Source organism: Hyperolius riggenbachi, chromosome 6 (assembly GCF_040937935.1).
Source record: "Hyperolius riggenbachi isolate aHypRig1 chromosome 6, aHypRig1.pri, whole genome shotgun sequence".
In the NCBI taxonomy this organism is placed as follows: domain Eukaryota; kingdom Metazoa; phylum Chordata; class Amphibia; order Anura; family Hyperoliidae; genus Hyperolius; species Hyperolius riggenbachi.
Window position 1 is genome coordinate 162,783,736 of NC_090651.1, and position 24,972 is coordinate 162,808,707.

At 43.2% G+C, this 24,972-nt stretch overlaps 2 protein-coding genes across 4 annotated transcripts in view; one reads left to right on the forward strand and one right to left on the reverse strand.

Annotated features, from left to right (window-relative positions):
- TPR (translocated promoter region, nuclear basket protein) overlaps nucleotides 1-20,319 on the reverse strand; it is a 191,083-nt gene extending 170,764 nt beyond the window's left edge. Inside the window, exons 1-8 of the mRNA XM_068240152.1 lie at nucleotides 20,064-20,319; nucleotides 14,916-15,020; nucleotides 14,731-14,804; nucleotides 12,560-12,656; nucleotides 11,751-11,854; nucleotides 6,544-6,708; nucleotides 3,830-3,922; nucleotides 356-436 (exon numbers count right to left, since the gene is read on the reverse strand). Of these exons, the coding sequence (XP_068096253.1) occupies nucleotides 356-436; nucleotides 3,830-3,922; nucleotides 6,544-6,708; nucleotides 11,751-11,854; nucleotides 12,560-12,656; nucleotides 14,731-14,804; nucleotides 14,916-15,020; nucleotides 20,064-20,214 (870 nt within the window). The 5' untranslated portion in view covers nucleotides 20,215-20,319. The remainder of the gene's footprint in view (nucleotides 1-355; nucleotides 437-3,829; nucleotides 3,923-6,543; nucleotides 6,709-11,750; nucleotides 11,855-12,559; nucleotides 12,657-14,730; nucleotides 14,805-14,915; nucleotides 15,021-20,063) is intronic.
- Nucleotides 20,320-20,368: 49 nt separating this feature from the next.
- The window catches only part of ODR4 (odr-4 GPCR localization factor homolog), a 102,060-nt gene continuing 97,456 nt past the window's right edge, over nucleotides 20,369-24,972 (forward strand). Inside the window, exon 1 of one of the 3 annotated variants that reach the window (XM_068240158.1) lies at nucleotides 20,369-20,392. The gene's annotated coding sequence lies outside the window, so the exon portion shown is untranslated. Of the gene's footprint in view, nucleotides 20,393-20,560; nucleotides 20,656-24,825; nucleotides 24,923-24,972 lie in introns of those variants that run through there. The other 2 variants (XM_068240153.1, XM_068240155.1) reach the window with 2 other exon arrangements.

A 24,972-nucleotide genomic window follows, 5' to 3' on the forward strand; every position in this document is an offset into this window, starting at 1 on the left:
TCATCTATTTAATTAAGAAATGATCGGGAAAGGCTGTCAAGCAAGGAAGTGTGCAGGAGTGCCATGGGCCTGGAGTGTCACAAGAACAAGGCCCCACAGTTTTGCACAGAGCAGAACAAAGCTTGCAACTGTGGTAGAGAGATATTAGATAGGATTTCTACTTATACCTGATCTAATGTTCAGTGTGCTATGTGGCAAGGTGGTAAATGAGCAATGTTGAGTACTGTAGATCTCAATGGTTTGCTTCATCTTTTTAGTGTTTGGCCAGTTTTTATGACAAACTGGCATTTTTACTTTACATCATTACTGCAGGATCTTCAATTTAACATTAGGCAATAATCAGAAATATTCATACCTTGTAGAGATTAGACAACTTTACATTCGCCTTCAATTCATGGTTAAATTTCTCTTCCGATGTGGTCTGCTGATCCTTTGCCTATTGTAGGAAAAAAAACATAAAATGAAGACTTTGGTTTGGAAAAGTACAGAAATAAATATAAATATACAGTGGAACCTTGGTTTGGGAGCATAATTCGTTCTAAAAACACATGCTTGTAATCCAAAGCACTCTTATACTAAATCAAATTTCCCCATAAGGACTAATGAAAACGCAGTTGATTCATTCCACAATCCAAAAACAGTTATAAGTAAAATAGTATAAAGTAAAAATGTAAACATCTTTCACTATAACAGAATTATTGCCATCGTTGGCTCACCCCACACTTTTTTTGTGTGGCTTTACAAAGAAACTTACCCAATAACAGTCACTTTTGGAGATCACTACACTCAGATTAAAGCGGATCCGAGATTAACTTTTATTCATTGCATAATTGGGTTCATTTCCAATTGTTTATAGGGCATTCCTCAAGCCAAATACTTTGACTGAGGCGCTTAATTTGAATCCTTGTGCAGATTGTTTGATACTCCTCCCTATATTGCCTGATGAAGCGGGGTTGAAACCTGCGAAACGCGTTGCATTTCTTTTTGGAGTTCCTAATAAATGTGTTTGACTGTCTGAATCGCAGTCGTTGTCGTGTCTGCTTGAGGTAGGCAAGACCACCACTTCCTCCTTCAATTATGCCATTTAACCCTCCTGGCGGTATGAAAAAAATCCGCCAGGAGGGAGCGCGGCAGTTTTTTTTTTTTTTTTTTTTTAAATCATGTAGCGAGCCCAGGGCTCGCTACATGATAGCTGCTGCTCAGCGGCATCCCCCCGCTCTCTTCAATCGCCTTCAGCGATCTCCGATCAGGAAATCCCGTTCAAAGAACGGGATTTCCTGGAGGGCTTTCCCCGTCACCATGGCGACGTGGTGGGACGTCGTCATTGGGAGTCCCGAACCACCCCTCGGCGCTGCCTGGCACTGATTGGCCAGGCAGCGCACGGGGTCTGGGGGGGGGGGGGGCCCCGCACGCCGCAACGGATAGCGGCGATCGGGCGCAGGCCGGCGGCGATCAGTGTGCTGGCGCAGCTAGCAAAGTGCTAGCTGCGTCCAGCAAAAAAAAAAAAAAAATTAAGAAAAATCGGCCCAGCAGGGCCGGAGAAAACCTCCTGCGCGGCTTACCGCCAGGAAGGTTAAGTTGGTTTTTAAGCTCATTTAATCTAATCTTATACTTTTGGCACCTCTGTTCATTGTATATGTTACGGCCAGAACCCGAAGTTTGGCCACTTCTAGTTCTGGCCGGCCACTTCGGGTTCTGGCCGGCCAATGCGCGAAGTAGCCGCTGCGCTGCGGCCAATGTTAGAAATGGAATGATTCCTCTCAGGTTAATGTATCTTCTGGCCGCAGCGCAGCGGCCAAACGTATAACAACTTAGTGAATTTATTGCAATTCAGCCGGCGGCAATGTAACAATTCAAGCCGCCGACTTTTTCTCTGCCTCTCTCTCCTCCCCCCCCCCCCCCCCCGCCTCTCTCGCTCTCCTATGGGCCGCCGGCGGGGACACGCGTGTCCCCCCGGAGTCGTTCGTCGCGGCAGGGGAATCCTGCTGTTCTTGCAGAGCGGGTGCTGGCAGAAGCAATGTCTGCAGCCTCCCCGCTCTGCTGCCCTGGCGCCACGAACGACTCCCGGGGACACGCATGTCCCCGCCTGCTGCCCATAAGAGGAGAGAGAGAGGCAGAAAAAAAAAAAAAAGCCGGCGGCTTGAATTGTTACATTGCCGCCGGCTGAATTGCAATAAATTCACTAAGTTGTTATACGTTTGGCCGCTGCGCTGCGGCCAGAAGAGACATTAACCTGAGAGGAATCATTCCATTTCTAACATTGGCCGCAGCGCAGCGGCCACTTCGCGCATTGGCCGGCCAGAACTAGAAGTGGCCGGCCAGAACTAGAAGTGGCCAAACTTCGGGTTCTGGCCGTAACATATACAAATACTTTGTTTTTGTTTTAATACTCCAATTCCCTATAAACTAAACAAGCTTCGCCCACATTTATTTTTCCGAGAGCCTTGGCATTTTCAGACAGTAGCAAGGGCTCACGGGAGCTCAGTCTGGGCAGGAGGGGGAGGTATTACCAGCCAGAGATTTCAGAGGCAGAAGGGAGGGAGAAGTAGGATTAGGTTTTTTCACAGGCGAGGTGCTGAAGATGCAGATAAGCTTGCCTGTGTGTATTGTTTACAAACAACATGGCTGCTGTCGTATCACCGGAAGAAATAATCATATTCTATTGAAGCGGTTTGCAGCTAGATTTGCTGTGTAAACTATCTTAAACTTTAGATAAGATATATAGACAAGTTACTTGTTACAGTTAGTTTTTCATCTCGGACCTGTTTTAAGTACAGTCCTGCAGCGCCAAAGGAAGAAGAACCATCAGCTCAGTTGTGATGATTTTTTTTGCTTTTATATCAAGAAGTTGCTTGTATATCAAGTCAAAGTTTTACAAAAATGTTTGATTGTATTGCAAAGTGCTCTTAAACCAAATTACTCTGAATCCAAGGTTTTACTGTACTAGGGCAATGCTGAAGACAGCAAGTTCTCTAAAATGACCACTAGGATTTTCCCCCTCACCCTCAGTACTTGACTGAAGTAAAACAGAGGTTTCTTGTTAAATGACAATTTATTTCACATGAATAAAGAAAGGTAGGACACGCAACAGTGGAAATGGTAGGGAGCACACAGGACAGCTGTAGTGAGTGCCATTTAAGACTGGCACGAATTGGTCCAGCTCCCATCCACTTATGCGCAGAATAGAACTATTGCGGAAGAAGGGACATTTACAGTCGTTAGGCATAGTACTGGTGGGAAATTAATCACAGGCAAGCAACATCATCCTCGAAACATACTGATAATGCTTGGTTCCCTCCAAAACTGGCCTAAGACTATAAAATATAGTACAGATACGGCCCGATTCACAAAACTTCTCATAAATGACTTGTCACCTAAGTGATAAAAATTAGCCTTTCAGCACATTTACAAGCAAGATAATCACTTAAGTTGTTCTTGATTATATTTCAAAATTACTTTTCTTACCTTAATTATATAATATTTTTGCTCTTTGGGAGCTTAAAAATGTAACAGATACAATGAAAACCAAAAAAAAGGTGAAAAAGCATTAACTGCAGTTCATCACCCCTGCACCTCCGCTTCCCCACTGTACAGCTTCAAACCTACTATGTCGCCCAAGGGATCAGGTACCGATCTCCGTCGGGCAACATGCCTCGTACATGTGTACAAGTCTTTATGTTTATCTGTGGAGGAGGGCGTTTTTTGTGGGAAAATAGCTGACCAGGGGACCAAGTGCTCATTTCAGCTTTTAGAAAGTACTCAGGATAGAATGGCCCTTCAGCATTAGTTCTCAGTATCTGCAGTATTTCGCTTGGGTGTATTTACTTGCCTCTTTCAATTTATTCATTAAATCCAATGCTTGTTTTTGTAGATTTTCATTGCTGGATTTCAGAATTTTTATCTGTTCTTCTTGTCTATTAACCTGGAATGAACATAAAGAAAGTAACATCACTTCATCAATGCAAGAAACATGAAAAACATGTTAGAAATATGCTATAAAAGGAAACCAAAGCTGAGGGATCCTACAGATTTTATACTCACCGGAGCTTTCTCCAGCTCCATAAGCATGCGAGTACCTCGCCGTTCTCCCACGGTCTGCTGTTCAGCCCTGGTAATTGCCTCAGTCACGGCATGCACAGTAGCCCAGACTAATCCCGATCAAGCCCATTCCCGAGGCTAATCGTGGCTGAACGGCAGACCAAGGGAGGACGCAAGGGACTCACACCGGCTTATGCTGCTGGAGGAAGCTGCGGGTGAGTATAAAATCGTTAGGTTCTCTCAGCTCTGGTAGACTAAGATGTAGGAAGAATGATGCTGGCCACACAGATTTTCTCTGGACCATCAATTGATTTGAAAGCAATCACAAATACTGTAAGTAAACATCTAAAATAATCGTTTAAACGTGTTAAAGGTTTAATTAAACTTAAACAAAAATTTCAAGTTCCCTTGTCTGATAATTTGTCTATATTTTAATGAAAAAAAAATGACTGAAGCAATCACATCTTGGCATGTGTAGGCAGCACTAGAATAGCCAGCCAGAATAAAGGCTCATACACACATCAGACTATAGTCTTTAGAAACTGAAAGATCACAGACCAATCTTACCACCCTTCATGTAGTATGAGAGCCATACTCTACACAGTCTTTTCTATGGAGCTGAACTCCACATCAGAAAAAAAATCTTTGCAAGATGCTGCACACACAGATGCTGTACAGACACAAAAGATCAGTATCTGCAAAAGATCTGTTCCTGCCAAAAATCCATTCCTGCAAATTGCAATGATAGTCTATGAGATCTGCAGATCATCATACACACATGATTTAACTGACATTCATCTGCAGATCAAGCAATCATCCGCAGATCTGAAAATCCATCCTGGTGGATCTGATCTGCAGATGAATGTCAGTTAAATCATGTGTGTATGATGATCTGCAGATCTCATAGACTATTATTGCAATTTGCAGGAATGGATTTTTGGCAGGAACAGATCTTTTGCAGATACTGATCTTTTGTGTCTGTACAGCATCTGTGTGTGCAGCATCTTGCAAAGATTTTTTTTCTGATGTGGAGTTCAGCTCCATAGAAAAGACTGTGTAGAGGATGGCTCTCATACTACATGAAGGGTGGTAAGATTGGTCTGTGATCTTTCAGTTTCCAAAGACTATAGTCTGATGTGTGTATGCACCTTAAAGAGAACCTGTACTGAGTAAAAATATTTAAAATAAACACATGAGGTAACTTCAAATGAAAATTACAGAGTTACCTTGCCATCAGTTCCTCTCAGAAGCTCACCATTTTCTTCTGACAATAATCCCATCCAGTTCTGACAATATTTTGTCAGATCTGAAATATATCAGTTGCTGTCAGTTATAGCTGAGAGGAAAACGGATGTACCAGGCAATGTCCATGTTTCCCTATGGCTCAAGTGGGCGATGTTGCAGTTTAACTGTGTGCTGACCAGAAAGCGGTTATGGGTAATGGCTATTTTCAAAATGGAGGACGGAAAATTCCCTTGATCATAGTGAACAAATAGGACGCAGGACAGGAGAAAGACACTGAGGAGTAGACTACATGGAAGGTAAGTAGGACTTGTGTATGCCTATTTTGAATTTTATTTTCAGTACAGGTTTTCTTTAAGTTTTCTGTTCATTTCTATCAATCCCTGTGCCTAGCAGTTCTCCAATCCCAGCGTCTGATTCCAGCTAGGACAATCGGCATGGAGTGCATATTTTCTCCCCATGTATGCACAAGTTTCCTTTGGTAATACAAAACATATGGGCTAGTGAATTTTCTTTCCCTGAGTTAGCCATGGCATGTGTCAAAGACAATGAATGGTGAGACTCACTAAGGAACAGTTTACAGAGAAGTTCTAGAGCAGGGCTGGGCAAACTCTGCCCCGCAAGCCACATCCAGCTGATAGAGAACCAGACTCTTCTCCTCTGTAAGGTTTTGTGCGGTGCGTAATAAGTTTAACTTCAACAATCGCACTTATCAGTGCTAATCTCCATGGCCACAGTGGTGTCATGTGACCAGCTGTCAATACGTGTCAGTGTGTCACATGATGCCATCATGGAAATTCGCACTGGGAAGTGTGATTGGGAGAGTTAAACCGATCATTACGCATGCTTGCAACTCTGCAGGAAGGGAAGAGAGGCATGCGAGCCACTAGAGGAATGTGGCCGGCAGCATAAAGAGTTTGCCCACTCGTTCTAGAGCCACAAAATGTGGGCATTTTTGAGTCCTCTAAAACAAGGATCATGTGTGTATCAGAGTGGCATTGGCAGTAGCCATTCTCAACAGTACAGAAACTGCAGCAACACGTACAGTGAAGGGGCACAACTGCTGCATGGATATTGCACAGTTCAGTTTTCCAACCATTCTCAATTGGTACCACTCTAGCCACAGCGGAAAACTAGGGTTTTTTTTTTCTATTTACTACAGTGCTCTGGAGTATCGCATCATTATACCAATTAGGTTTACTTCCATTTCATGCTTGCTTCAAAGTGTCCCGAAAATCTAAACTTCATTTTCAACAAAATTACCTCATCTTTTTTGTTTTCCAGTACTCCTTTTAGTTCCAGTATTTCATTGCCTTTTTCTCGCTGTACAGACAAGAGTTCATCAGTTTTCGATTTCAGTTCTGTATTCAGCCAGTTGTTCTGCGTCTGCAGAAGCTCCTTTTCTTGCTCCAATCGCTTTTCACGATACTTAAAAAGAAAATGATTAAGCAATGAAGACAAAGTCTTTTCTGGTGGAAAAATGAATATGCCATTTTAAAAGCTAAATAAGGCTACACACAATTTGAATGTTACATTGAATTTAAAGAAAGCAGCAGGTCTGTGGAGTCGGTACAAAAATCCACAGACTCCGACTCCTCAGTTTAGGATTCCACTGACTCAGACTCCTCTAATTTGCATATTACAATCTTGTTGATTGAAAGTATGCAACTTAAAATTCATCTCTTAACTGCCAATGCTTAGGAATTTTAAAAGACAACTGAAGTAAGAAGGATATGTAGACTGCCATATTTTTTCCCTTTAGTCATAGACTAAAACTAATCCTTGGTAAGAGTACTTGAAAAAAGGTACAGACCGGAACAAAGAACATCTATCAGGCCCAAGGCAATGTGACTGTGGTACATGTAAGAATGATGTGCAGGTGCTCTGCAGGGGAATGAGGAGATTCTTCCTCTATTACACATTCTTTATGCACAATCTGAACCAGGTTTATGGGTGATAGACAACACCTCTGTGTTCAATGTGCACAACATTCTCAATGGATTCCCTGCAGCTCTGTGGGGAGTGCATATGTAGGTTATAGTACTACTGTGTAACAAAATAAACATGAGACAGATGAAATTAAAGTTTTATACATACCTGGGGCTTCCTCCAGCCTCCTTCAGGCTAATCAGTCCCTCGCTGTTCTCCTCCGCCACCTGGATCATCTGCTAGGAGTTCAGGTACTTGAGCCAGTCTGGCATAGTGCGCATGCACACACTCCGCCGCTGGGAGCGTACTACACCTGTGCAGCACTATTGTGCAGGTGCAGAACGCTCCTGGCTGTAGGAGCGGCACGTGGCTGGACTGCGCTGTCTGGCTGAATTACCGGGACTCATAGCAGAAGATCCAGGTGGTGGAGGACAGCGAGGGACTAATTAGCATGAAGGGGGCTGGAGGAAGCCCCAGGTATGTATAACCCTTTTCTTTTCATCCGTCTCAGGTACACTTTAATTCGTAGTCACCAAACTAAATTTTAACATATTAAATGATTTGATTTCATTTGCATAAATCAGCATCAACAGCATTGTTTCCATCTCATTGACCATCTCTATTAGTGACACAGCTACACATCAGGCTTTAGTCTTACAGCATAGATGTTATTTAGTATATATAAGAGATTCCTGTGTACACTTCATATAGACTGTACAGTCACAATCAGATATGTATATCTGACTTTAAAAAACGGGGACTGCTTTATTGAAGCAGCACAAGTAACTAATTTTGATTGGTTCATTTCATTTTTGTGTACTAAGCTAGGACTGCACGGTTTTGCGGTTTAAAACCGAAACCACGATTCCTGTGCAGACGATCTTCAGATCGTCAGTAGCTTCGGTTTTTCTTCAGCGCTCGCTGCGCTTGGCCGCATGGTTCCGCCTACCGCCGCGCCGTCACAAAGAGCAGAAGCTACGACTACCAGTGCATATTTTTGACTGTTAATGAGCCGGGCAGCGGGGGGCGAGTCCAGTCCAGAGCAGCACACAGCGTCACCAATCACTAGATAGACATAGTATGACGGAGGCGGTAGGCGGAGCTGTATAGCTCCGCCTACCGCCATACAATCTCTATCTAGTGATTGGTGGCGCTGTGTGCTGCTCTGGACTGGACTCGCCCCCCGCTGCCCGGCTCATTAACAGTCAAAAATATGCACTGCTATATATCCATCCTGGGCAGCGTGTCACATTGTATAAATGCCCTGGTGTGTGCTCGCTGCCCTCTGTGTACCTTGGCTGTGGCCCAGCATTGCATGCAAGCTTTGGCCTGCACTTGGCAGGCTGTGTGTGCTGTGGAGTGTGAATGGCATGCAGTGTATGTGTCCTGGAATGCTGGTGGTGGTCTGTGTACTTCATCTAGGCAGATATCATCTATCACTATCTCTCTGTGCTGTGAAATAACTGTCTATGCAAGTCCTCAGCCGCTGTGCACCTCCTCTGTGTCTGAGCTGCAGGGATCTCATTGTAAACTGGAGCTGGTCAGTGACATGTTAATTCTGGTTTGCATGCAAGTCTGATTAGGCCAATCAAAAATGACAAGAAGTGCATTTGATTGGTCCAATTCCAAGCTTGTGGCCCAGGTGTACCAATACTGGAGACACCTACCTAAATAACCTATACTGGGGCAACTATACTGGAGGTGCCTACCTGGCTAAACTATACTGGGGGCATTGTGAATTTAGTACTAAAACTTGATTTGAAGAAAATCGTGAAAAAAAAAAAAGTCGAAATTGCAATTTTTTAGAGAAAAATTTCAATTTCAATTTTTTCCTAAAATCGTGCAGCCCTATACTAAGCACAGCTATTACTGCATGTATAAATTATTTATGACAACTATAATCTGAGAAATAGACCATGTTATATTTTCTGTTTTAATTACAGTTTAAATTCATTAGGAGTCGGTGCATTTTTCCCCGACTCCAGGCACCCAAAATTGCGCCGACTCCGACTGCACAGCCCTGCATAAAGTAAGGTGAGGGGGTTTTGTATAGATGATACGGGACAAACTTAAAAATTTTCTATTAAAAGCCATAAAAAGATGGTACCATTTTGCTTCCCATAGCAGTCACTATGCAAATGTGAAATAATTATTAGTAATAATTAAACAAATTAGGTCTTGTCACTTAATTCTCAGGGTGTTTTTTGTTTCGTTAAGATTATGACACAATTTGCCTCAATTGTGGGGGAGAATACTGAACAGAGCATCTACTGTACATCCCTGGTATTATGCAATGATTATCCAGCAATTGTTGAATGTAGTAGAGTTTGAGAAATATGCTGCATCTTGCAAGAACCTCTTCCTGACAACTACTCCAAAAAAATGTAAGAGTGAGAGAGATGGATCTATCCATCTATCTACACACATATACATTGTTAGATAATATATCCAAGTAGAAATACAAAAAATACAGATTTAGGCTGGTTTCACAGTGGGACGTTACAGGCGCACGATAGAGCAGCCTGTAACGCAGCCCACCGCACAGCAATGAAAAATCAATGGGCTGTTCACAGTGCCCACGTTGCGTTACACAGTAACGCTGCGCCATAAGTCAACGTACTGCATGCAGTACTTTGTAAGCGGCAGAGCCGCGTTAGACTGCTTGCACATGCTCAGTAACATTGGGGAGGAGCGGAGAGCGGCCAGGCACATGGCTAATTAATATTCACTGCACTCAGTGACGTGCAGTGTTTACTTCTTGGCCGGCGGGACCACGTGATGCCGCATGCGTCCAAGAGTGCGCATCACGGACGCCAGAGTGAGCTGCACAACACGGCTCACTCTAACGTCCAAAGCAGGGAGCAACAGGCGTTGTGTTAGGGGCACGTTATGCGACCATAACGTCCCCTATAACGCAACGTCCTGGTGTGAAACCAGCCTAAGAGTTTGTGTCAAGCCAACTATGTGGTCTACATTCTCTTCTGTCCTTGTTGGTGCTTCTATATAGCAGAAACAACTCGACCCAGAGTTTGAGAACATATTGGGTCAATTAAACCTGGAAAAAAAAAAAAAAGTGTTGAACTCCATTTATTACACACATGAAAGAAGCCCATGCGGGAAAAAGGACACAGGATAAGTTTTGCAGAATTAGAAAGGGTCCAAATTCCAAGAAGGGGAGATGGGGACAAATTGCTTCTCAGAAGAGAGACCTGCATGATATTACGGACAGATACAAGAGATCCCTTAGGACTGAACGATAAGATAGAATTGTCTTGTATGCTGAACCCTTAGGAAATTGAGAGATATAGATATAGAGATAGATATATAACTATATTAGTACAGAAGAGCAGGATGGCGTGAATGGGGACTTGGCTCTATCCTTATGATCTTTTGTGCATTATAAAACCTCTTTCTCCTCTTATCTCTGCAACCGGAATTTGTGGTGGGGGGGGGAATGATAATAGTTATCCACGACATGGCATCACCAGATTCGGATGGCAGGGAAGTCAGGAGTTATGAATTTAACCTCCGATTTCCCAGATGCAACAAGAAGAAATGTATTGGTTGTGTCTTCTCGGGCAATATGTGGTTTAACCTCTGTAATATGTACTTTTCTATTGGTTCCTCCACGGCAAGATACCTGTGATATACATTTACCATACTTTTGTGCCAACTGGCATCTTTATAATCAGATATGTAATTATCGTAGTTACACTGGGCCTTTCCTTATATGTTCTATGGTTTTAAATGACAAGTGTTTTTGCTTTATATTTTACTTTTTATTCACCATAGCACCTTTTTTCCACTAGGGGATGTTGCTGCTGTTGGGAGTTCAGTGGCTATTTTAGAAATTTGGCCACAACGCATAGATTTTTATGGCTAGTGCATGGGGTATTTACAGCTGACCTAATGTCTCGAGTATCCCAACGTGGGCGAATTACTTGCATGCCTATCTAAAATTTGATACACATGCGTACATGCATAAATCTTATACGCATAAACACTATCATGTTATCCAGTATGCCATTTCCCACTGTCCTCCTCGACATGACACCACCACCAGTGGCAACAATCACATTCATGATGCTGCACACGTAAGGGGCAGGGCCTAACTACATCATATGCCAGATGTCCGCGTCTCGTGTTTGTAGAACACCGTGTGCCCAAGTGCCCACGAAACGGACGTCGCTTGCCCGCATTCAGTGCCTGCCACCCCACCTCCGCTCACCAGGCTGCCTTACTGGCCAGCACTCACTGCTAATACTATGATTCAAAGAACAGGATGTATGTATGTATGCATGCATGTATGCATGCTATTGAAGATGCAATAAGCCGCAGTCTCAATTAATGACACTCCTTTCTTCCCATTGGTCTACACAGAGCACACGTCCAGCATCCGGTCAGGAATCGCTGCAGCAGTGGGGAAAGTATTGTTTTTCTTTACTTATTTGCTTGATATTGTCTATACTAAAGGGAGTGCCGCACATCTCTGAGCCACTCCACAATACACATCCTTTGTTACTGAAGACATTAGAACTTACTTTAATTGACATTTCAGATGACTGTAGCTCATCCAGCTTTAACTGTAGCTCCATTTTGGCAACATTAGCTTCCTTCAGTTTCTCATTGAGGCGCTTTATATCATCTGAAAAAGAAAACCGTTATGTTTCAGTATTTACAGTAACATCTCAAAAATGAAAAAAACTCACTGCACATAAACCCCCCCCCCCCCAAAAAAAAAAACCTTGGGACTAATCTAATACCCAACAGCAGACATCTGTAAATTAAAGTGCTCTTTAAACAAATGACTGACTGCTGCATATTCAGTAGTGATGCATTATGGGAGACCACAATCACTCGCACATACCTTCTGTTTTAACAAGGCAAACTACACTGAGCATGGGAAAAAAAAAGCTAACCTAACATGAATCATTATGGCATCTCTGGTAATCAAGGCTGGCTGCAGACAAAAAAAAAAAAAAAAAAATCTTATTTTAATTAACCTCCAGTTAAATAACGGCTTATGTAGCACTTATAGAGCTATCAATCTTGAAGTGGATCCATGCCCAAATATGGGGTCATCACTTACCAAGGTTTACTTTATCAAACCAGCAGAAGATATTTCCGTGGAAATGTATAGTAGTAAGTACAAAAGAAATGTACTGGGTCACACACCAACTAAAGTAAAATCCCGACAGAAAAGCAGACGTAATTTACTGTCTAAGCAACAGACTTAAAGTGCAAGCTCTCCTGGCTTTTTTTTTTTTTTTTTTTTTTTTGGAAGAACACAAACTGTATATCAAACCTATTCGTGTTTCAATGTAAATTACACAAAACAAAATTGTCTCACCATTGAGATGTTCGAGCTCTTGAGCCCTACGGTCATTTGTCCTAACTAAATCTCTCTTTTCTGCTTCAACTGATTCTTTAGTTCTTGTAAGTTGACTCTGCAAATAAAAAAGGTTTAAGATGTTACTATACTGCAAATAGTATAAGGGCACACAGAACAGTACAAAACATCTAAAAAAAAAAAAAAAAACTGCTATGTACACTATGGTTTGTAATTCTACCATAGTAACAAACAAAACAAAAACAAAACACCAAAACGATTTTACTTACCAGTTGATGGTCACTGCGCTTGCTCAGCCATGCGTGTGCTCGTTCACAATCCCGTCACCAGGAGCGTCCTGTTCAGGCACAGTTTCTCATACTGCACTTAGGCAGGTCGCTCTCTGTGACGGGACGGCCGCACAGTGGCCATCATCTGGCAAGCAGGGGAAATCAAAACTTAGCCGTGGCGTGAGACCAGAGAATTGTGAGTACCGGCGTGGGCACAAAGCGACTGCAGGGGGCTGGTAGAAGACCCAGGGAAGTAAAACTGCCTTTTTTTTTTCTTGACTACACTTAAGGTTCCCTTTAACCATGGCCCATCCCTTCTCCCCATGACAGAATTCGCCCTTTACGCTGGCACAGAAAAGCAGGCGACAGTGACCGTCTGAATATACAAGTTCAAAACCCTCCCCTGATGTGCCGTGCAAAGACATCAATCCAGGGAATGCCAGGACTGCACAGAATATAAATGGGTGATGAACACGAAGTGAGCTGAAAAAACCTTACAGTCATAACAAGTGACTTTGAGGGTCCTAGGTCCACTTAAGCTTTTCCATGGCTGCCCATTATGGATAGAGAAACTAATGGCTAGAACCAGTAATTTTAGTGAACGTGTCTGAGGGGTATTGGAGGAGGGTAGATCTTTCTGGAATAGTAAGGGTGGGAAGGGGGAGTTGCAACATGTAGCATAACCAGTCAATAAATATCGGACTGAACAAACAAGGTCGGCTTCAGCATCGAGTTTTTCAGTCAGGGCCTGCAGTGCCATGCTGTTTAAAATTACACCCGATGTGAAATACGAATGCTGCCATATTTATTTCCTTTACAATACCAGTTGGCTGGTATCCTGCTGATCTTTCTGGCGGAAGCAGTGTCTAAAGCCCAATCTACACGATAAGATTCTTTATACGATTCGATTTACGATCCAATTAAATCCGAAAAGTCCGATCGGGATTCGATTCAATTCGATTTGCCATTGCAAAACAATGGCAAATCGAATCCCGAGCATGCAGATGAAACATGCAAGCAGCAAATACAATCAGACTTCAGTCAGAAACATCTCATCTACATGCTTGTTCAGGGTCTATGGCTAAACATATTAGAGGCGGAGAATCAGCAGGACAGCCAGGCAACTTGTATTGTTTAAAAGGAATATGTCAGTCTTCATATCCCTTTCACTTCAGATGTGCTTTAAATTGAATATCTATCAAGTCTGAATAAAGATATGGCAGAAAACAGATTTTCAAATTTGTCCATCAAAATCTTCTATGATTAAATGATTTTCAGCCACTCCTCAATCTCTCATTTATACTATGTCAGTGTGATAACTGACCACCAATGACTGCTAGGAAGGTGTATTTTATTATACTTAGCTATACTTAGTAAATTAACACCCCTACTGCTGTTTATGCCAAAACAATGTGGCAGGACAATATTACAAAATCTGTATCTTACTTCCACCTTTAATGGGCCGGTTCAAAGCTTTGCATTGTAACAGACTGCGTTATTTTAACTTGCTGCGTGCAGACTTTGAATTGACATGTATAACCCACACAGTGAACATTGCAGTTCAAACACAGAACTCATGTGTTATGCAAGGAGTGTGCAACCCTGATCTAAAGGTGTCTGTATGTGACCATTTTATTTGCAGCTGTTACTTGACAATTTGATGTAGTAATTTATATTTGACAAAGTTTTTTTTATTTATTTTTTTTTTATTTATTTTTTTAGTAACTGGGCTTTTATTCCCTTAAAATCCTTGCAGTTCTTGTTCTCAATGACCTAGATGGGAACTTTAACTGTTAAATAATCAGTTTACTCGCAGAAGAAAACAAAACATTTTTGTCAAGTTTTCTAGGGGAAAAAAAACAAAAAAAACATAACAGCAGGGAGGTAAGTAATATGCATTACCTGCAGAGCCTCAAGGCGAATATTGGCGGTCTCAACTTCTTTCATTTTGTCACTGATCTCTTTTTGCTCTTCAGCTGAAAAATGTAACAATATATGTTGGAGGCTAATAAAAAAGTTACATAATCATGCTATGAATCCAGATGTACATACTAGAAACATTAGGACACACTGAAAAAGAACCATACTTTTCTTTTTGAGTTGCTCTCTCAGATTCTGACTTTCTTGAGATTGGGACACAAGGCGTTCTTCACTTTGCGCTAGTCGTTTTTCAATTTCAAAGTGTTGTTGGTCTATAAAACAGGAGGTGAGCAATTATTCAGCACAAAAATTTTTAAAAAAAGAGGAGATAGTTATACAAATCTTGTCAACACAATTCTGCTTTAATACGATTTAAACATGTACTACAATTTTTGCTGGATTTTTTTTTTTAATAAGTTCAGAAATGGGACACTTCCTAAAAGAAACCCGAAAGGATTAAAACAGAAGCATTTATACTTACCTGAGGCTTCATCCAGCCCCATGCGAGCCGTGGGTTTCCTTCACCATCATCCGGTGTCCCAGGCTCAGCTCCGGTTACTAGGCCAGTCACGCCTGCCCCCGTTGGCAGGTATCACAGGACTCTGCCGGCCATGGAAGCGCAATAGGTGTGCACAACTGGCCAATTCACCAGAGCAGATTGCAGGATATCAAAGCAGCCAGGAAAGACGGCAAGGGATCCTACTTTCCTAGCAGAAAATAGCTTCTGAGAGCAATAACGAGGTAAAAAGGGGAAATTTTTTATCAGTGAGTGTCTCACTGTAGTCACTTCCTGTCTGAGTCAGGACTGAGTCAACCACTTACATACCTGATATTTAACTCTTTCAGGCAGAGAAAGAGAAAAAAAAAAAAAGGAACACAGCATGCTTATTTGTGTGCTAGGCACTGTACAAACATGTCTATCTCATGTCACACATCACCTCGGGTATCCTTTAAGCCTCATTGACATGCTAGATCACGCCTGTGCAAACTGTGTGGCCTGGGCCGCATTCCTGGCCTCCTCCCTCCCTGCATAGTTGCAAGCGGATGATTAGCGGGGGTTAAAACTCACCTACTCACGTGCTTTCTGGGTTGCGTCTACATGACACTCCAGTGTGTCACACGCTGGCATGAAGACATGACACAGGAAGCTGCAAGTAGGTGAGCTTTAAACCCGCAGGGAGGGAGGTGGGGGTGAAAAGAGAAATCCAGCCGCTAGCCATAGTTTTCCCAGCGCTGTGCTAGACTGAACTTTGCCGAGTGTACACACGTTTTCCCAGAGGAAAAAAAATAAATAAAAAAGGTGAAGGGATATCCCCACAATGGACAGATATTTCCTACAGTGGAGAAAGTTTAGAATATCTGTCTTTTGGAAAAGAAAAATAAATAAATTAAAAAAAAAAAAAATTATGTTTGCTTTCCCTCAAGGGAAAGACAGAAAAATAAATTGCCCCCACAGAAATATGGACAGAAAAAGAAACATTTTAAACTATTTTCTGTTACTCAACACTACTAAATACAGTTTTGGGGCAGCTAGGTGCTTGCGGTTGTAGCCAGTCATTCAGCTTATAGCCAATTAGCCTATATTCCTATACTCATCATAGCCAATCTCCCACTGCCAGCACCTATTATTAATCTCTCTTCTTCACATAAATACCTCATCGATGCATAACCCTCACCTACCCTTAATATTCTTACCCTTTCCTGTGGCCTAACTTCTCCCCTTATATTAACCAACTCTGGGTTCTCAGATTTCCTCCCGAACCCCAAGATGTACTGACAGATTAAAGACAACACTCGATGCACAAAATGATCAATTTACTCTGCACCTTATATAAATATGAGGTACGATTGGCTATTACAAATGAAAATAACTTGCGCGCCTGGAATGCACTCCCCCCACCCCTCAGAAAAACTGCCGGAAGCCTTTCTGAAGAAGTCGGCAACTCTGTGCCCACCCCCCACCTGTATTGCTGTGGCCCGCCCCAGCTCATCAGCTAATCAGGGGTTTTTTCCAACGGGTAGCCGGGTTTAAGGATATTTGACAATTACGGGTGAGCGGAATTACGGGGGACTTGATCTATAATAAATTTCCAAGCCAACAGCTGTGTGCGTGTCCGTCCCTCTGTGATCGGCTGCGGTGCTGAATCATCCAAAGAGATGGTGCATGCACTCCTTTCCACACAGTGTAGTGTGCGCCACCAGCTGGTTTAATCTGTAATAGCCAATTGTACCAAATTGGTCTTACACCATGACCCTCTGATTTGACTTGGCTATACATCCTGGAAACTGTCAGGATAATTTGTCTGCATATTTATATAAAATTACTAATAAAACTAACCTAACCCTCATAAGGCAAACCTGAAGTGAGACATTCACAGGTTTGATACTTACCCGAGCAGAGGGAAGGCTCTGGAAAGTATAGAGCCTTCTCGATCCTCATTCTGGGCTATCGTTCTTCAGTCGGTAAAGTTCAATGTTCTCCTCAGGCTCTTTTAGCTGGGTGCTCCACCTGGCTAAATTTGGTGAGCATCCAGCTGTCATCAGCTTGCCTCCTCATCCTCCTCCTATGTTGTAAGTAGAGTTGAGCTGGCCCTGTATTCCCCCAATTGTGCCCCACCCGGCTACTTTTTCATGCCACCCAGCTGGAAAAAAATTCTGGGGAGAACATTGCAGCTATTCGCCCAAATAGCTCTTTGGAACTACTCATGTTCCCGAGTATTTCCATGTAAGGTGCATCATTACTGCACATGCATGCGCAGCAGCAACTCACTCATCCTTGGGGACAGGAGTAGTTCCGAAGAGCTTTAACCAGCAGGTCAAATAGCTTTATCAGAAGACAGTGGAGCAATGACAGGCTACACAGAGGAATGGCCAGAGTTTTCCCTCTTTAGGTAAACATCTAACCCAGAGTTTTCTCACTTCAGTGTCCCTTTATACCAGGGCTGTGGAGTCAGGAGTCACTGCAATTTCTGGGTACCTGGAGTCGGTGGTTTCATAAACTAAGTAGTCAGATTATTTTTGTATCCACTCCATAGCCCTGCAAGGGTTGTGGAGCCAAAGCAATTTGGGGTACCTTAAAGCTGAATGAAACCCAGCATTTCTTCTTACTAGAACAGCATTCAAAGGGTTAAACACAGGACAGAAAAGCTCAATGTCGGGAAAGCTGGACGAATTGGAGATGATATCTTGTGTTTAATTGTATCAAGTGAGGAATGTAAACAAACACTTCTCTGACACTGCAGACTCTCCTGAACAGACAGTCAGAAAGCATTTCTGCTTATATTTCAAGATGAAAAAAAAAAAAAACAGTTATGAATAAAATGCAAACTCCGCTCTCAGAGCAAAAAAAGTGTACTTTGGAAACTTGTAATTTTTAAATGAATAATAATACTTATGCACAAAAACAAATATGATAACTGTATGGCATATAAAAAGTAGGAAAAAGGTTTTTATTTAATATTATGTCAGGGTTTTATACCACTTTAAGTAGGAAGTTTTATAAACTCAGAAGTCAGATGGACAACCCTAGTTGCCCAAAAACCTTGTGAAAGAGAACCCGAGGTGGGTTTGTGACAGCAATATTAGGACACAGAGGTACATTCTGCATACGATCACCAGCCTCTGTGTCCTTACAACCCCCCCCCCCCAGTCTGCTGTCCCCCATTATAAAAACTGCCAGGCTAGCGGTGATGATTACGTCCAACCAAGCCTCCCACTTGAATGCTAATTTGTGCAGATCCCGCTAGATCAGTATGGCAGGCAAAGGGTGTATGACCGTGCACCTGATTGGCTGACTGGCGCCTGCTGGCCAGATAGAGGTAGGAAAATGCCTGAACTGGTAGTAAGCAATTGTGTGTGTTGCAGTTTGCATTCAGTTTGGAGGTGATGGGGGTGAAGTCCCTGGAGGTGAGAGAGCCAGGGCTCGCCCACACTTCCCTCTGGGTATCGCATGGTGGTTCGGGGGCCCCAGGAAGTGAGAGAGGCTGGGGCCCCCGGTCTGTCGTACGAACCAGTGTTTGTGAGGCTAGCGGCACGCAGATTGTCGCGAGTCTGCTGTTTACCTTCTGGCTGCCACTCACCGCAGCTCCCCTGCCTACTGTATAGCGCAGCTCCCCACCTCTGTAAGCTGATTGGAGGAAGCTTACGGAGGTGGGGAGGGAAGAGACAGAGGCGGGGAGCAGCAGTGAGTGGCTGCCAGAAGGTAAACAGCAGACTAGCGACAATTTGCATGTTGCTAGCGTGGCGGTTTTTATAATGGGGGACAGCAGAGCATGGGGGAGCCTGGGGGCACACTGTAAGGACACAGAGGCTGGTGATTGTATGCAGAATGTGCCTCTGTATCCTAATATTGATGTCACAAAGCAACCTCGGGTACTCTTGAAGACTGATGGCCAAATGAAGGGAGCCAAAGCAAGTATAGTATACCTTAGGGCAGGACTTCCAACCCTGTCCTCAAGTGCCATCAAAAGTGCACATTTGTGGCAATCCAGATGTGGATAATCAGCTCTGCTGAGACACTAATTACCCCACCTGGGAATGGTTGTGGTTTTCTGCAACTGTTAGTGGTATTTGAGGACAGGCTGATTTAGGGAGCTCGGCAGGAAACCTCAAAGGGAGTTCTCCAATCACAGTGTCCTCTTACAGCACAAAGCATTGTGATTGGCCAAATAGTGTAAGCATAGTTTACTAGAACCTAGAAGGTGCCACCCACCCAATTACACTAGCTGACTTTCCTCCAGCTATTGCAGAAAAATCAACAGGCAGTGAACAGAAATATCTGAGAATGGGGTGGGGACTTCAGAGTGTACTGTATTTATTTGTCATTGCACTTCAATGAAGAACATAAAAAAAAAAAAAAATTATATATCTTAGGTATTTTCATAGGAAACTATCTACAGTTCATGTACACTGCTGCAATAGTACTAGAGCATCTGAACACACATTTAAAGAGAACCTGAAGTGAGAAGAATATGGTGGCTGCTATATTTATTCCTTTTAAATAATACCAATTGCCTGGCATTCCACTGATCTCTTTGGCTGCAGTAGTCTAAAACACACACCTGAAACAAGCATGTAGCTAATCTAGTCAGAAACATCCTATCTGCATGCTTGTTCATGGTCTAGTGCTAAAAAGTATCAGAGGCAGATGATCAGCAGGACAGCCATGTAATTAGCATTGATTAAAAGCTAACAAATGTCAGCATCCATATTCCTTTAACTTCAGGTGTGGTTTCTAATCTACACAGTCACACTGGAAGGTGTGTGGCCAGAAAGGTACAGCTTAGCAGCGCTGAGAACTCTTCCCTCCTCCATACCGCAGTCCACTCTGAACTTCTCATGCCTGGACTTCATGGCGTCTATCTCCACCTGCTGCTCGCCCAGGAATCGCTCCAGCTTGGTCACCACACCTTTGGGCAGCTTGCTGAGCTCAGCCTTCTCCAGTACTTGCTGTAGTACGGCCGCCATCCTGTCCCCTATGCTCCCACAAAGGAGCAATCAGCACAACACGAGCAGCCCGCTAGACAGGAACACACAGCCGACCTTAGGGCTGATGGGAAAATGCGCTTTTTACAAAATACCAGCGCGATAATATGACGTAAATATTCTAGCCAGAGAATCATGGTAGTTGTAGTCGCATGACGAGGTAAGGATTGCTGCTAATTAATTTTTATTTATGCAATATATGTATCCTATAAACGACTGACTAAGTGACATCCAGTGTGCTGTAAGTGTAAAGTTATTGAGGAATGTAGTAAGTATTACATCGCCAGCCACGCAGAGCTTCACAATGATGGCGTCCGTGAAGACATAATTGTCCCACATGTAACCCTCCTGATGTGTCCCAGGCACTGAGTGGGTGTGGACTTCTGATGCTTTGAGGAGTCCACGTCCAGTCAGACAGAAAAGGTAATGTGTGCAGCTGGTAGAAAAAAATGAGAAACTTACATGTATTTTTATGCCTAAATAAAAAGGGAAATTGTCATTGTTAATAAATGGCACTGGTTAATCCACTGTGGTTTCAGTGACAGCTATATTGATGCATTGTCAACTCCTATATTTAAAAACAAAAGGTATAGTATTAGTAATTACCCCCACAGAAAAAATACACGCAGACATATGTTATTGTTTAGAAGCATCATGGAACATCTGTGAACTGTCTACTTGTATAGAATAGGGCTGGATAGATTTCTGGCAAATTTCCACAGGTAGATAGTAAGATTTTGGCATCACACTGCAGGACTGAGTAACATGTAGAGCAGGGGTCTCAAACTCAATTTACCCGGGGGCCGCAGGAGGCAAAGTCAGGATGAGGCTGGGCCGCATAAGGGAGTTCACGTGTCCCCGCCGCAAAACGAGGGCTGCAGAGCCCCCAAATTGCCCCGGGGGCAATCCGCCGGCATTTCCTGGAAGGGGCAGAGCTTTCAGCTTCAGCTCTGCCCCTCCTGACGTCAATCGCGGCGGATCGCCGCCTCTGCCCGCCCACTCTAAACATAAAAAAAAAAATTGGGAAAATAGGAAAAAATGCCAGGAATCTTCATACAGCCATATTACGGCTGTATAGCGATACCTGGCCAAAGCGCTGCGGCTGCGTATGGACCCCCTGGAAACTCTGTCAGGAAATGTATTGCTCTTTCTTTTGATACATGTAAAATTACACTACCGTTAGGCTTGCTACTAAAAGTGACATTTACCGCATTTAAAAGTATACTATTTTCCTTTGAATCTTTAAAATCGATTTTCTCAAAAACTATAAGGTCTTTTTGAAAAATTGTTTTTTCCTCTTATTCCTAATGATCTCCTTAACATATCCTGCAAATTTAGGGTTTCTAGCATTTAAGGTGGATTTGCTATTAACCATTAAAGTCGGCGGGTTTTTAAATGTGTATTTTTTTCCTTTGCAACTTTAAAATCGATTTTCTCAAAAACTATAAGGCCGATTTGAAAAATTTTTTTTTCCTCTTGTAGCCACTGGGGGCCCCTACAAGCTCTGGGGCCTTGGGGCCACAAAATATTGTATCGCGGGCCGCAAATGGCCCGCGGGCCGCGAGTTTGAGACCCCTGAGTAGAGAGTAAGCATGCCCTTAATTGAGAGGCTACCCCAACTAAATGTTGTAAATGACTGATAAGACACACACACTGATTTTCTTATTATAATACCATCTGTCAAGGAGTAGGATACATCAGGCAGTATATGATGATGTTTTTTTTTTTTAAATAACATTTTTATCGCACCAAATAGATAGACAATGCACAAACTTTTTCAAATCAACAGAAAAATACAGATATTTCCATGACCTGTCTATACATCAAATCGTGTCTTAAAATTTCTTAGTGCAAAATTATTATTTTTTTATTATATATAACCCTCCCTCTGTTCCCTCCCCCACCCATTCCCCCTTCATCCCTACCACAGGAATAGATAATACTTTAATGTTGAAATGTTTTGTTACCACAGCATATATCGATTTTGTGATGTACCTCTTAATGGCATAGCAAGCCATTGAGCGCCAGGTCCTCCTAGTGTTTACATAGATTTTTATATCTAGCATGTAGTATCCCTTTTAAGGTCCAAGGTTCTACTAATTTCAATTCTAGGTCTATATTTGAAAAAGTGTTGGACCCGTCAATCCAATCTTTCGTGTGTCGGATAAGGCATGCTAGATTATACAATCTGAGGTGCGGTACATTCAGTCCTCCCCAATTCTTTGGTAGTTGAAGTTTTAATAACGCAATCCTGTGTTTTTTATTTTTCCACATAAAATCAGTAAATGTCTTTTGTAGTCTTTTTATATCTTTGTGCTTAAAGGGGAACTTCAGCCTAAACAAACCTACTGTCATTTGGTTACATTAGTTATGTTAATTAGAATAGATAGGTAATATAATTTTTTACCCACCCTGTTTTAAAAGAACAGGCAAATGTTTGTGATTCATGGAGGCTGCCATCTTTGTCATGGGGGCAGCCATCTTTTTGGTTGAAAGGAGGTGACAAGGAGCAGGAGACACAGTTCCAACTTTCCTGTGTCCTGATAACCCCTCCCAGCTGCACACGCTATGTCGAATTCAAAATGTAAAAAAAAAATTGCACCAAAACAGCAGAACGAGAGCAACATCATCAGAAATCCCATCATGCTTTGCACAGCATCAGGGGAAAAAAGCCCGGGCAGTTTTCTTCTGTGCAGCTAAAAATGAGGCTTGTATAAGAGAAACAAAGTTCTGATGCTGTGAATCTGTTAAAGAAACACCAGGCCTTTTCAGTACTGCTGAGTCGATTTTTAGTCCGGAGGTTCACTTTAAGGAGCATGGGGATGCTCTGCATAGGATACAAAATCCTACCAAAGGAAATCATTTTAATTAAACTTGCCCTACCCGTTAAATTCATGAATAATCTTTTTTAAGGCTTCTTGCACACCAAGACGTTGTGTTAGGTGCCACGTTAAGGTCGCATAACGTGCACCTAACACAACGTATGGTGCTGCAAAAGCCGACGGTAGAGTGAGCCGCGTTCGGCGGCTCGATTCCTATAATGTCTCCCAGAGTGGCGCTGATTGGCCAGCGGGACCACGTGATGCGGAGCGAGACACTCCGCATCATGTGGTCCCGCCGGCCAATCAGCTGCCGCCAGTGCAGTGAATATTAAGAAGCCATGTGCGCGGCTACTGTAGCTGGCTCTCCCCGCCTCCTCTCCGCCCCCCACTGCGCATGTGCAAACAGTCTAACGCGGCTATAGCCGCTCCAACGCCGTAGCATGCTGCACTTTGCACCGAACGTGCAGCATTACATGTAACGCAACGTGGGCTGTGTGAACAACCCACTTGTGTTACATTGCTGTGCGTTCGGGGAGCGTTACAGGCGCACTAACGTGCGCCTGTAACGTCTTGGTGTGTAAGCAGCCTAAAGGTAAAGGAAAAGTACAACTGTAAAGATCTGAGGGAACCATGGCAAAGGCCAAATTATTATGGCTAGACAACTGAGTCAAAGCATCCCCAAAATAGCAGGTCTGTGTGTTCCCTGTATGCAGTGGCTGTTACTGTCAAGAAGTGATCCCAGGAAGGACAACAGTGACAGGATCATGCATGCTCATAGGGAGTGAAGGCGAACTTGTCTGATCTGATGCCATGGAAGAGCTTCTGTAGAACCAGTTGCTAAGGGGAGTACTCATTGAACTGCTTTAGGCAGAATAACGTGCATAAAGTCTTACCGCTTGATGAGTAGAGCAGAGTGCAATACATTATGCATTACTCTCTACTCATCAAGCATAAGACTTTACGCCATTATTCTGATTAACGTAGTTTAGTGCACATACCCCTCAAAAACATCAAGTAGAGATGAAAAAAGTTACTTTCCCAGAACGTCCCTGGGACAGCACCCCTCCTCTGAGACTTGTCTCCCCTCCCAATTCTGGACAGGAAGCTATTAAACAAACAAATTTGCATAATGGACAGCAGTACATGTATAAATACAAGCCACTTACAATGATCCTCAGTTGTTTTTCCTGTCCCGGACAGGAGCGGATGGAGGGGCCTCGGTGCTCCCATGTCAGGTGGCAGGTGCAGCGTGTGGGGCAGGCAAGGACGGGCTGAGCAGGGGACTCAGTGTGCTATGCGCCCAGGGTGGTGGAGGCTTCTCCTTAGAGTGCAGAAGTTTTATGGACGGCAGAGCGCTAACCGGAAGTTCCGGCGGAAGCGCGATGACGTCATGTGCAGGCGTCCCACATGACTGGTCACATGATCAGGCCTGATTGCAGGCCCGCGACGGTGATCATTACGGCGATTGGCTGCTGGGAACAGAGGCAGCTGCTGGCAATTAAGGAGGAGGAGGGTAAGATTTAAAAAGATCTGTTGTTTGTCCATGACTCAATGCTGTTTGGTGGATCATGGAGGACGCCGCAGGCCTTTCCTCACTGCAATCTGCAGGGACTGGCTCTGAACCCTCTCTGGTGAGACATTGTTTGCGCTGTTTCTGCGGATTATGCTGTTTAAGTTACACTGAGGGGACTGATAGTTTTTTCTTATCTATATTTTTCAGCCTAAACTTCCAAAAGCTGACAAAGATAAGGAAAAGGATAAATCATCTCAGTCCACTCTGAGTAAACACTCATCATCCTCCAAAGAAAGACGATGTGCTATCTGCATTAATCGCATATCATCATCTGCTCCTTCATCTAAGAAATTATGTCAGTATTGTACAGATAAAATTGTCAAGGATGAATCCCCAGTAGTTTTC